This window comes from Ambystoma mexicanum, chromosome 7p, assembly GCF_040938575.1.
Source record: "Ambystoma mexicanum isolate Mex_15411 chromosome 7p, UKY_AmexF1_1, whole genome shotgun sequence".
NCBI lineage: Eukaryota > Metazoa > Chordata > Amphibia > Caudata > Ambystomatidae > Ambystoma > Ambystoma mexicanum.
The window spans coordinates 251660914-251674418 of NC_090939.1; the positions used below are offsets into that span (position 1 = coordinate 251660914).

General features: G+C 43.9%; 1 protein-coding gene across 3 annotated transcripts in view; it reads left to right on the forward strand.

Annotated features, from left to right (window-relative positions):
• CRYZL1 (crystallin zeta like 1) overlaps positions 1-13505 on the forward strand; it is a 653866-nt gene that overhangs the window by 111235 nt on the left and 529126 nt on the right. For all 3 annotated transcript variants that reach the window (XM_069636228.1, XM_069636229.1, XM_069636230.1), the window contains exon 3: positions 1134-1211. In XM_069636228.1, the coding sequence (XP_069492329.1) occupies positions 1134-1211 (78 nt within the window). The remainder of the gene's footprint in view (positions 1-1133; positions 1212-13505) is intronic.

Sequence of the window (13505 nt, forward strand, 5' to 3'; positions counted from 1 at the left end):
CTGCGAGAACGGCGATCCTGCCTGGTGTGCCCCTGTTGGACATCTGCAGGGCTGCAACGTGGAGGTCCACGCGCACCTTCACAAAGTTCTACTGCTTCGACAGTGACTCCAGGGAGGAGTCCAGAGTCGGCCAAGCAGTGCTACGCAACCTGTTTGCTTGAGGTGAGCCTATTCTAGAGGTAAGATTTAATTGCTTCTGTTGGGCCTTGCCACCTCCCATGGTTGTGTAATGTTGTACTGCTATGTATTTGTTATTCATGAGCATGTGAATCCATGCCAGACCCCATGCTGGAGAAGGTTTAAGTACTTACCTGTAACTATTGTTCTCCAGCATGAGTCTGGCATGGATTCACATGCAAACCCCCCCTCCTACCCCTCGGCAGCTGTTCTTGGTCATACTGCCATTGTACGTGCCTACCAAATCTGAAGATGGCTGCCACAGGAGGGGCTAAGGCAGAGGACTCTCATTGGATGGGGGCAGTATGACCCAGGGGACAGTGATTGGTTTAGAGGAGAAATACGTTTTGTTAAGTGAAAGTGAAACTGTTTTTTCTTTTACCGAGGATTCCCAGCCTGACGACGGGGAATATTCATAAGCATGTGAATCCATGCCAGATGCATGCTGGAGAAGAATGGTTACAGGTAATTAACTTAAACCTTATTCTATAAAATAGTAGATGTCAAGGACTGAATATATTATGTAGAAGTGTCAGACATGTATAGAAAGTGTATGTCTAAACAAAAAAGTAGAATATTCTCACATAATAAGATTATTAAGTGAATTGTATGTTTTTAATTAATTGTACTTATGTTTACATCTTGTTTTTTGGGTCTAGACCCCAAAACAAATGTACTTTAACTAATTTGATGATGGTGAAATAGAAATGACAAATCACAGAAAATAAAGTGCTGCTCGAGGAAACTGACACAACTGTTTGAAGGTGACGCTCATGATGACTTAAATCTATTTGGCATTCCTCAGTGCTCTTTGTAACATTGATGTTACTGTGACTTACTTGCCACTTTAGTTGATTTGAATTACTATGGCTGTCAGATGAGCCATCCAATGAAAGTTTGAAAATAGCTTCTATTTAGTTATTTACGCTTGGCTGCTTGTATTTTCATTGTTCCAGGAAAATCTTTCCTCTACAAGTGAATCCTCCCTGAAGATCAACGTTAAGGCTTGTGCGCTCAGCTGGATCGATAGAAAGGTATTAAGGAACTTTCCTGGCATGTGTTCTATACTGAAAATTGCATTACTTGTTTTAATGTTATTGTGTGCCGTGACAAGCAATAAAATGTATTGTAAATATCACATGTTACCTGTCTTGTCTCACAATAATGATTGACACGGTTGAGATGTCAGTTTGTGTCCATCCATGTTTATTTTTTATAGCGCTTAATACCAGTCTTTCATTTGGATAGAAGTCAGGACTCCAGTTTTACTAAGGATGGGAATTTTAACACAGAATTGTTTGACCACAATCTAACAGTTGTGGGGAAGGAGTAGTTGGGTCAGATTTTCAAAGACCGCAGCTCCAAAATTGGTGCAGAACATAGAATTACTTCTTCTGTCTGCAACATCTGTATACAGCAGCACAGCTGTTGACCAAAAAGGTTTTGTCCTGCTGGCATTTGCGAACATTGCTCCTACGGTGGCAATATGCCCTGGAGACCAATTGTATCTGACGATGTGTCTTGGACAAATCTATGCAGGCTCACTGAATCCCACTTTTTAACATGACATAATCTCCCCTCTGGTTAGTTTTTTAATGGATGAGAGCTTGTGTGAACACGTAAAGCGCAAGACCCTCTAATAAAGTCGTATATACGAAATGTAAATATAATATAGACAGTCAATATGAGCAATTTCTGAAAAGTTTTAATAATTTTCAAACATTAACATGGTTGTTCCACACGGTCACACTGATTCTAACTAAGCCAACACATGTTTCGACCTGGGCGGTCTTTTTCAAGGCTTTGTTAATAACATTAATACACAAACCAGTTGATTAGCAAAATATAAAAACACATGAAATGTCAGAAAAAAGGTAGACATGTCAGAATTAAAACCAATAAATCCAAAACATAAACCACAAATCAGATCCCAAAGACAAACTGACATTCCAAAATCCAGTTACATGTCCCACATGGTAATGAAAACATTTGGCTTGTGGGAGAGAAAAGGGAAACAAAAAATAAGAGTCAATGCAACAAATATTTTTGGGGATAAATTACAACCTGTGTGGTGAATATGATTACAGCTCATTGATTACTATTGGTTAGTTGTAATACACACACATGCGCTCTCCAGGATGACATTGCCTCATTGTTTAACCACCGTGAAGTTGGTCCCTGTCTTCGTTCCCAAGTCATTGCTTTTCTGCAGCGTCTCGAGCTCTGTATCCTCCCTCGTCATGGATTGACAGCTGCAAAGGTAACCGGATAGTAGGCGGTCTGTGCTGCCTAGTGGTTTCGGTCTAGTTCGAGGGACCACTGGTCCACTACGGGATCTCCGTGGTCACGCCACCACTATTGCCTTCTCGTTTCTTCATTCTTGCTGGATGTTCCGCGTCCTGTGCTCTGCTCTCTGCTTCCCTGGCAGTTTTCAAACTCGCTGGCTTCGCCGTCTGCAGAATCTCCTACCCTCTTAGGTGTTGCGTTGGTCTATCGCTTCCCCGGCCGACGTATTTGTCTCTCAGCCTCCACTTGCTATGGCATCTGTCTGGTTCAGCTTCTTCGTCCCAGTTAAATGGGAATTCCTACAAAGAGACATATTTATTTTCTGGTTGAAAATAACAAATGATAGCCTCAGATTCATCACAATAGAGACTGGGAAGAGAAAAGATGCTATCGACCCAAAAACCCTGGCCTGGATCTCTTGTCAGTTGGCCAGGGAAAGGCAGCTGCTACTTGATCCTGACCCTGGGGATGATATTATGTGGGAGGATCACTTGGGAGTGGACTCGGGTCAGGGTAATGGGAGAACCCTCTAGATAACTTCCCTAATGATCATACAGTCTTAATGGCTTATTGCAAAATTGATCATTTTGACCAAAGAACAAATAAGAACATTATGGACTTCAGGTCCCATAATGCTCTTAGTACTGAGACGAAGAAGAGGGGCCCAGAGTTACTAAACCATTATGAGTGGGACTTTTAAACATTTAAAGACACTTCACGTTTGTAAGAGCGGGAAGCAGCAGGGAGAAGCAGAAGCTGCTTTTGTGGCGGCAGCAGGATGCTATGCAGAAGGCAAGGGAGAAGTTGGGACTCCTGCTATGTTTAGAGGACATGCAGCAGGAAGCGTTATTGACGCTGGCAAGCCCGTGAGAGAGAGTGGCTGTCATGAGTCCCCGGGTCTTGCGCTGAGGTAGCGCATATACCTGCCTCCCCGTAGGGTCTTGGCACCTGGAAAGTATATAGACTCAGGCCTCCGTAACCCGCCGGGGAAAGAGAGTTAGGGTCCGCTGGGTTGGATAGGTAGGGGGATTTTAGGGAAACCGGATTGAGGGTTAGGAGGAGGTAATGGGTGGGTATGGGGGCGTTTTAGGGAAAGATGCAGCCGTTGCCCCTTCCTGGGGTTCCTGAGATTCCTAGGTACTCCGCCCACTCACTCCCATGCACAGCACTCAATACTCCCCCAGGCCTGCCTCATCCTGCCTTCATTTCAGGCACTAGCACGTTTGTTTTCGACACCTTAAGGTTAGACTGATTTGCATGCACTGCTGCAGAGTATCCCCCTAACTGCGACAATATGTTCATAATACTTTGTACATCTTACATGCAACGTACTGACACATGCTAGTCGGGGTAGAACACATACAGCCACCGGTTGTTGAAACTCACAACCAACACGTAGAAAACGAAAACCAGGTGAGAGCACTTAGCTTTGCATTGTGCAGCTGGGGGATCGGCTGATCCAAGTTCGGGTTCGTGTTGCTACGGCCGTGCACCGCTATAAAGAAACCAAAGGGATATGTGAGATCATTGGATAATGTGTCTATATACACACACATGTTTTTGACCTTTTGATTGCCTCTGCCGAAACAAGAACGCGATTTATAGCTGGTCTGCGGTGCCAGTGCTCCGGCAATACTGTTCAGTGACTCCTGTCGGTCTCTCTCTCTTTCTCTTTCTCTTTCTCTTTCTCTTTCTTTCTCTCTCTCTCTCTCTCTCTCTCTCTCTCTCTCTTTATATATATATATATATATATATATATATATATATATATATATATATATATATATATAAATCAGAAAGGGAGGAAAAACAAATCGCACTCCCGCAGGCACAAAAAACAAATGCCAGGTTCAATAAAGGTTCGGAAAAAACAACAGACACAGTATAAGAATTACTGATGTCTTTAATGTTTTATCAAATTAAAAAACAGAAGCATCATGCAGAGAACAAATGCACGACACAAAGCAGCACATAGAAGACAGAACAACAACAGGACGCCTAGGTGTAGCAGCCTGCAAACAACGCGTTTCGCGCTATACTGAGCGCTTGATCACGTGAGGGGGAGAGGGTTGGACAGTGGTAAATACACCATCAGCAACAGTCCCTCAACTATGTCGATGGCAACAGCTGCTACCAACTCAAAAGGGAACAGGGGCGGCCATGTTGGAAGGGAGTGTGTACACATGCTAAAACTGAAGAATTAGAGCACAGTGCTTTGCAAACGCTTCTGTCAGTGATCAGTAGAAGTGAAATAAAACTGACCAAGGTGTAAAAATATAGTATGTAACACCACAGTCTCCAAAATAGGGAAAAGGCCCTTATACATGTATCAATACATGTATGGGGACCTTGCTAGACATCAGTGCACAGTGCATAAAATAGCAGTATGATGACCACATGGCATGGAAGATGTAATAAGCCACACTCAAAATAAATGAACCAACATTAAAAATCACCCCATGTAAATGCATAATCAGCCTCATGAACTAACATATCATTCCCAACACTTAAATAGAAAATACAATACAATAACAATAAAACTAGTCAACCAAGATTCGATATAAAATCAGGTTAAAAACAGTAGGACTGGACCTAAATGTTAAAAAATTGCAGCAAGGTAATACCGCCGGCAAGATAATTTGTACAAACAGCAAAAATAGCAGCTAAATCGTCAGATGTCAATTGTACAGTGCAAATCAGCAAAATAGAGCAGCAAGGCAACAGTGCGCCTGTCCATCCTCAAAAGTAGAGGATGTAATAAAGTGCAAGTGCATCGACCTGATAGACTGTGCAAAATTGCAAAAAATAGCAGCTAGTTCATCAAAGTGCAAGTGCAAACCATGATGTCAGAGTACCTAAAGCCGAAGGCAGAAACGCAACATAACAGATCCAGAGCACACAGTAGACTAGACCAGTAATTTCAAAACATTGAGGAATAGTAAAACAATGTCAGAAAATGTAGGGAATAACACAAATAAATAGAACAAAAAGCTACATATAGGTCCCCGAAATAAACAAGACATAGTTGAGAGAGCGCTCCCCCTATTGCAAAATAATCAGCTAAGACAGGCAGGTAAGAAAGAATAATAATCATAAGTGCGAAAACAAAATTAGATCAGTCAATACCTGCGAACAAACCAACGAAAGTGATGCAGGAATACAGAAATACAAAAGTGTTGAACCAGAAAAACAAGATGACCCCAACAACGGAAAACAGAGCATAAATGGCAGGAAAAAGCAATAATGATAAATACATGTGGGCACAAAATTAGGTACCCAAAAAAGTATACAATTCCTCGTCTACATTGTGACCCCTGGGGAATTTAGTGTCAAGATCCAAAATAAATCTGGTTTCGAGTTGTCTCAGCCTCAAAATACGATCACCGCCCCTCGGATGAGTTTTAGTTTACGGGTAGTACTGCCGACATACCAACGCCCACAAGGGCACGAAAGTACATAAACAACGAAAGTGGTGTCACAGTTAATAGAATGACATATCATCTGCTGGATTTGTGTGATGGGATGCAGGAAGAATTTCTTAAGTGGCATGGGCACATGCTTTACATTTCATGCACTTAGTGAATCCTGTATGAGAAGCTGGAAGCCATGTATTAGAACGCTGGATCTTGCCCATGGGAGGTAGAAAACTAGACACAAGTTTGTTCCCTAAAGAAGGAGCACGTTTATAAGTCATAGTTGGACGGTTGCCCAAAATGGGCTTCAAGTCCGCATCAAGGGTAAGAACATGCCAATGCCTTGCCACAATTTTACGAATGTCATTGGACGAAGTATCAAATGTAATGATGAGTCTAGGATCATATATATATATATAAATACATTATACACACACACACGTCTTCCCACTGGCTGTGGAAGAAATGCGTGGCCGAACGCTGCTTGTGTTCACTTTCATGCCTTTTGCGCTCGCCTGAGTTATCCCCAGTACAATTGCCCTTATGATCTGCCCAAACGCTATGTGCTCAAGCGTTTTGAGTAATCCCAGTAATACAAGCACTTATCTGTAGCAGGGTACGGGGCCTGCAGTGATCACAGGCGGGGTATGGCCCCGCGGATGGCGGCCTGCAGGAGCCCTCTGCATACACTTCTTAATCATCTCGTATCCGTGAGCACAAACGGCATAGTCCGTGCGCGCCGCGTGCATGAGCAGTACATTGGGCGTTGCTCTGAAGGGCCCAGAAGGCTTGTGGCCACACGAGACTTCTGGGTAATGTAGTTCCTTAGTCTTCTTTGGTTTCTGGGGCCTTTTAAGAGCCTGCCAAGCCTTTACCCTGCATATAATACAAAGAAGTCTCCTGTAATAAGAATGTTTTTGGCTTTTAGCCCTTTTTCCTGGCCACACAAATATTTGTCTTCATGAGCCCTCCTGTTCACGCTTGCCACCTGTGAGCTCCTGACAGAGGCTCTCTACACGCCGTGAACTGCCCCAGTAACGGATCCATACTGGAAAGTACACAGAGCTGCAGAAGCTCCATCGGAGGTCAGTGTGATTGGCGGCAGACCAGAGCTGTCAAAGGCAGAGGAAGTCCCACAGAGTGAAGCAGGAGGTTTACTGGCGAGTCAGAAGGAGATACCAGGATGAACGGGTGAGTTGTCCTTAAATCAGTAGCCCCCGGGCTCTCCGAGGGAGACCGATCGGTAATAACTGTTTTCAATACCAATCAATTGAAGACAGGCAAATTGGGCACAGCTCTCCTACTGAGGGATTTCGAATAGGGGAACATTTTAACCTGCATTGCCAAAGAGAAGTGATAAGAAAGCAAAATGGATATAATCCTCCTAAAGAGGGATTTCAAATCGGGGAGTATTATAATGTGCATAACCAGCAGCCAAAAGGTTGCATAAGTAGAAAACGAGGACTGCAGGAGCAAAGCCCTCCTTGTAAAAAGGTGGAAAAGAACTGTAACCTGCATTGGCAGATCAACAGGAGAATCATTGTCCTTTTGTGAAGTATACATTTGGAAGGAGATGTAAGCCAATTGTCTTAGAAGTTAAAAGGCTGACCAGAGAAGCAGCTTTTGGTTAAAATCTTCTGCTACATAGAGGATGTGAGACAGTCATGGTATCAAGAGATGACACAGACAAATAGATAGATTTGGCAAACCTTTATTTTTAGTGGTCCCTGGTCAGGATGGAAAAATACCTATCTTGCCCTAACTCTAGGTTGGTAATGCTCCCTAATGAAGAAAAAGCTAAGGGAAGTTTAAGGCTGACAGTTAAAAGTAAACTACTGTCCATGTAAAAACCTGTGCTTGGCCTCACTTCTACAAAGAAATAGAGTGTGTGGGATTTGGCCAACTTAAGTTTTTAAAGCAAAGTCAATGTGATTATGGAGCTCCTCCACAAGCTCCCTTCCCCAAGTTAAAGACACTTGAGGTAAGAAAGTTCCACAAGTTCTTAGGATTCACTTGGAGAAATTCGCAGTACCTTTCCTTATCTGGATTCACTTCTTCACAGGGTCTCTCAGGCTTCCCTTGTCTTGAGCTTAGAACCTCCTTGTTAGCCTTCAAAATGTCAGTGTTGAAGGTTACGTTATTTTCAAACACAAAAGTATAATTCACAACAGTTCCAAATATCACTCTTCACTTGTTGCTTGCAGGACTCCCTTCCCCATGCAAAACCAAAGCGCCCTTATTTTTGGGCCTCCCCTGGTCGTGGCGTAGTTTGCAGACCGCACGGTCCACCTATTACATGGTCGCGCAGCTAGGTGCCTAACTTTACTCAGTTTATTAGGATGGGTTCTCTTTGGCCCTACAGGATCTGCCTCCTGCCTTGGGGCCACCCCAATGCTGCTCAATACTTTTGGTTCACTCACAATGTCTCTGTATTTCATAGTTTTGCTGTTACTTCTATTTTGCTTTTTTCTTCCATTTTCTTCCAGCTCCCTTTCCAACGAGGAGCTTCTGCAAAGTTTTCTATTTTGCTCAGTTTTCAGCTGCACACAGCTCCCCTGCCGTTGCGGCGCTTCTCTTTACTTTCACAGAGGCTTTTGGATGGGTATATTCTTATACGTGACCACTCTGTCTCCTTCCAGAACTCTTTTTACCATTGTCCTCTCGTTAACGGTATCCTTTTCGCATTGCACTTTTCAACTCTCTTCCAGACACTTTCAATAATGAGTGCTTTCACTCAAAGTCACTCTGATACAATGTATACAGTATTTTCTTTACCGGCAAAGGGGTTAACAGGGTTCTTTAGCTTTCCTTATGTTACGGCTGTGTCTGAGGTCATCCTACGTGGCAAACTTAAAAACCTATTTAATGGAGGGATTGGTTAATGGACCATATATACCTATGTATCATATGAATATTAGTAATATCAGTGGATGCCCCTTATCTAGTAGGCACACCTCGGACCACCTCTGAATGCATATAATACAGATTATAACAGAATAACAGCAGTGGGTTGGCCTGTGCAAACTGTATAGCATGTTGCTACATAGACCCTTTTGATTGGTTGGCATTCTCGCCCATTCGCCTAGTTAGCTACACGTAAGAAAAACAAAACTCTGGTGCAGACAGCAATGTCAGATTGCTACCCACTTGTCAAATTAGTACATCTCTCATCCGTCGGGCCGTAAGCCGAGGCTTCTCCTTTGCAGTTGACCTTGCAGCCTGTTCTCTGTTCTGGAACTGTCAAGGTAGTGTAGGTACGCCATTATCTCTGTCTCGAGCTTAATGAATAGCCCATGTTTTCGACTTCTGAATCACGTGTGAAGAGATAATGATTTTATCCTTTTTGACTTTTTATTTACTATTCAATTAAGCTGGATGTCCTTACTCCTCTTGGCCTCTGGAGACATGATCACTCCACCTTGCATATGCATTTAGCCTCCTTGATTGTCCAATACTTGGCACTTGGAGATGTTTTCTTCTTTGCTTAATCTAAGAGAAATATGTCTTACGCACATGGCTTATCCTCTTGACTCCCTTTGTGCCTTGCAATTATTCCTTGATGTGGCATGCTTGATCCCAGGCCAATAGACTCCTCTTTGTTCCTCACACAAAACTGTTTTTCCAGCATCTCCTGACTCTGCAGCCCTGGTCTGTCTCTGATGTAGCTAGATTGGTATCAGCATGAGTCTGGCGTCCATCTTTTTCTCATGGCTGCTTCAGTCACGTTATATTTTCTTCTGCAGCAAGCCTCTGTGTCTCGTCTACCTTGCTTTCCTGCGTAAGTACATTGACTTTGTCTCTACCCCCTCATTTCTTTGGTGCACATGATTTCTTCTTCGTATGTGATTTACATCTTTCTCTTATTACCCCAGTTACATCTTCATTCTTTAAGTATTTGCATATCGTTTCAGTGCATCTTTGTGTCTTTCCTTCATGACGTCACTCTGCCCTCGTCCGATTTCACTTATAGCTCTTCGATGTCCAGGGATGTGTGCAGACATTCCTCCACCCTTTCAGTGCGAGGGCACATTCAATATGGTTGCCTAAATGCATAGCGTCTCTCCTACACATGATGCAGTATTAGGGCAATACCTGGTGTCCCACATAGGACTCTATTCCTGCTGTTCCAATATGAGGGAGGGGAGGTGAGGGGGCGGTAGCTAGGAATGACATGCCCATCTGCTCCTCTACAGCTTGTCAGGATTCACAGGGGCACAGGACCAGGTGGAGTGGAAAATGCTCTGGGCCAGATACCCTTATTCCGTACTAGTCTGGTGTTGCAAGGATACAGGCAGGAGCTGGTGAAGTGGATAAGTGCCACTTAAAAGAAGTGCCCATTAGCGAAAGGAAGGTGGATCAAACCACACTACAATAGGAGCTTTAGGGACAACTGGTTCGGTAGAGAAGCAGCATACTGTGGATATACTAGCCTTAATGATCACTGAATCGAGTGCGTGTTAAGGAGCAGCATCGCAGGACACTGCTCATGAAATCACGTTAGAGACCGCCCTTGTGTAGGACTCGGATCGAGACACTGACTAAGGATTGAAAGCCATTCCGGTGTAATGGAGCCATCTTAAAAGTATGCTCTGCCGGATCTAGCAAGCGAGGCTGTGAGAGGACTCCAGTAAAAGACGTGATCCTTAAAAGGTATGTAGAAAGTAGCAGCTCCCCAGCTACTCCTCCCAGCCCAGATCTCCCCAACCATGTGATAGATGTTGGAGATAGGCGTCCCTCGCCTGCTCCCAGATGCGACCACCAAACGCTGTACGAAGCAGGTCGGGCTCAAGCAATGCAACACCCTTGCTCTGAACCAGGCCAGAGCCCTAGCAGTTCTGATGATTGTTCTGGATTGGTCCTGGTCCTTTGCCAGTGTAAAGAGGGAACTGAGAGGGACCCCTATCCCTGGCTGTCCTCAGAGGTTTGTGGCGGGAGTGAATGGCACGACTGCTCCCACTGCAATACCTAGCATCCTCTTTTCTGGCCAGATGTCTTTTTTCCTCTTCTTCAGGGAAAGGGTTCCAGAACCTCCCAACCTGCCAGAAGACTGCTCCGGCACAGCAGTTACAAGACCACTGGAAGCCTCAGGGATGCTTATCGGAAAATCAACCCAATGAGGCATTCTCACCTTCAACAAGAATCTGCACCCAGCGGAATACCCGGGCAGGGAAGGTTTAGTTTAGCCACTACCATCCCTGTACACCTGCAGAGCAGTAGTCATTTCGTCACAAATCTCTATGATGCCCTGGGGATTAAAGGACTAATTTAATATGGAAAATGCTTGCAAAGCTTTTTGAGAGACCGACAAAAATCTATCCCATGGAAAAATGGTCACTATGGCTGTTTGAAATGCATACTGCCCATATAAAAATTAAATAGACGTGGATGAAGAATTGATTAATAGATGTGACAAATCCCAGGGTAGTGTCGCTTCTTCCGTGGGGGAAGACCCTTCCCACGGGGCTAGGGAGGTGAGGCCGCTACCCGGTATTCCCCCCCCCCCAGGGGGTGGTACTCAGCGGGTGGATCTCATGGGGAGGGAAATCCTTCATGGGACCGATGACGATGGCCCGTGACAGGAGACCCTAAAGCTCAGAGCCGGGACGCAAAGAGTCGTGGCGATCAGAGAGGTCCAGGTTTGGTATAATGTGTACCAAATGACGCCCATTGAGCTAATAGGAACTGATTTAGGACTATAGTCTTTACATCCACTCTGGTAATGGTCTGCCAAATGGTGTATTGTATTGTAGGAACATTTGGCTGGCAAATAAAAACACAATATTAATGTTTACCCAGCTAGCGATCTTCCCTACAGAGGTGTGGAAAGGTCACCCGATTAGTGGGGCATCCCTATTGCTGCTACACATTATAAGAATAAATACAGGTTGTTACTCACAAAGCATTGATTAAAAAAAAGAGATGACTGCAGCTATTTAGGTTGGATTCAGGGCAGTGGCACAGGAAACTCCAAGATGAAATCTGAGCAATTTTCTTTAAATATTTAAAATCGCAAGAGCGACCTCAATTCCATTCGTAATGCTATCACTGATAACGGGCACACCTGTACATGATGTTGATTTAAACCATATTATAATGTTGGCTGTTGTGGGAGGTTGGACATGTTTTGCCCACAAAGGTATTTATTTAGCTCAGATTAATATGGCTTTCAAGTGCTGTATGCTTATTCTAAAGTCAGTCACTGCACAGTTTAGGTGTCCAGCAGACCAGATTATTTTGCCAGGCTGAATTGTGGTTTGGATAACTACTGTCCATATGTGTAAACCGGTGTACAGTGTGCTCAAAGTGGTCCTCCGGCATGGTGCTGCAAGCTTGTTACTGTGGTTAGATTCTGCTGAGATAGTCTGTTTGGTGAACATTATGTGTGGTGAATTTTGCATTGTGGGGTGAACTCTGGTTTTGCTGACATGCCCTGCACCATACGTGGGACAGGCAATGCCAGTCCAACAGATTTGCCATTGAGTTCCTTTGTGCTTGTTGGAGCTACCTATATTTAGTAACATTTCTGAATTGTCCATGGTATGAGGGGTTGTACCATACACGTTCAAACACTGTAGGTATATCCGAATATGTACTTCCATAATCCATAGTCAGAGTATGATCTCATGGAATGTGGCAGGTATTAAGAACAGGGTGTGGGACCATAGTTGGTTGACTTACTTAAGGAAGTTTGATATAGTTTGTTCACAAGAAACATGGCGACAAGACGATTTTACTCTGCAGAGTTATCAAAACTATTCTCTGAAGACAACAGAAATTATCAGGGGGATGCCACAAGGGAGGTTTGGTAATACTAGTATGAATTTTTGATCCCATACAAGGTAGAGAGAATAGTCCCAGAGTGCAAGTGTCTGCTAGCCCTATCTCTCTATTCTGAAGCAACCAATAGGAAATTGATGATCTACAATATCTATAAAGAAACAAGCCAACAAGGACATACGAGAATTAAAAATCAAATGGGGAGTAGGTGCTCTTGGTCAAATTAAACAACGGAAGCAAAAATACCGGAATTGGGTAAAAGCTTTCTCATATCTGCGTGACCAAGAACGGGGTGAGGCAATGCTGTCCCTAATAAAAACGAATAATTCAAGAGCGATGTGGTGCATCCTGAACATGGGTTCTGGAAATCAAAGCGACATGATGGGGAATGGGGTGGCAGAAGGTGACTGGAAAAAACACTATAATTAGGTGTTTTCTATGAGAAAAGATACAATCTCCACTACACCTGTGGAAGCTGCTGTAAGCTGGGAAATACGGGAGACCACAGAAGATATGTCATGTTATTGCCAAGTTAAACAACTCGAGAGCCGCTGTGCATAACGAACGTGATGCTTAAAGCACACAAACAATAGTGGTCCACATCCATTGCAAAGCTATTCTATAGAATTGCTGACCTAGGGTCAATACCATCTTCTTGGACAACAGCGATAATTGTCCCGGTTTTCAAGAGGGGCAATCGGGCTGATCCAGCCAACTATCGCCCAATTGCCCTCCTCGACACAATTGGCAAGATATTTGCCACCTTCTCCCAGCAAAAATTAACAGCAGTGGCAAACAAAAAAGGAATCTCCGACTGTCGTCAGACAGGCTTTACAAAGGGAGTCGGGACTG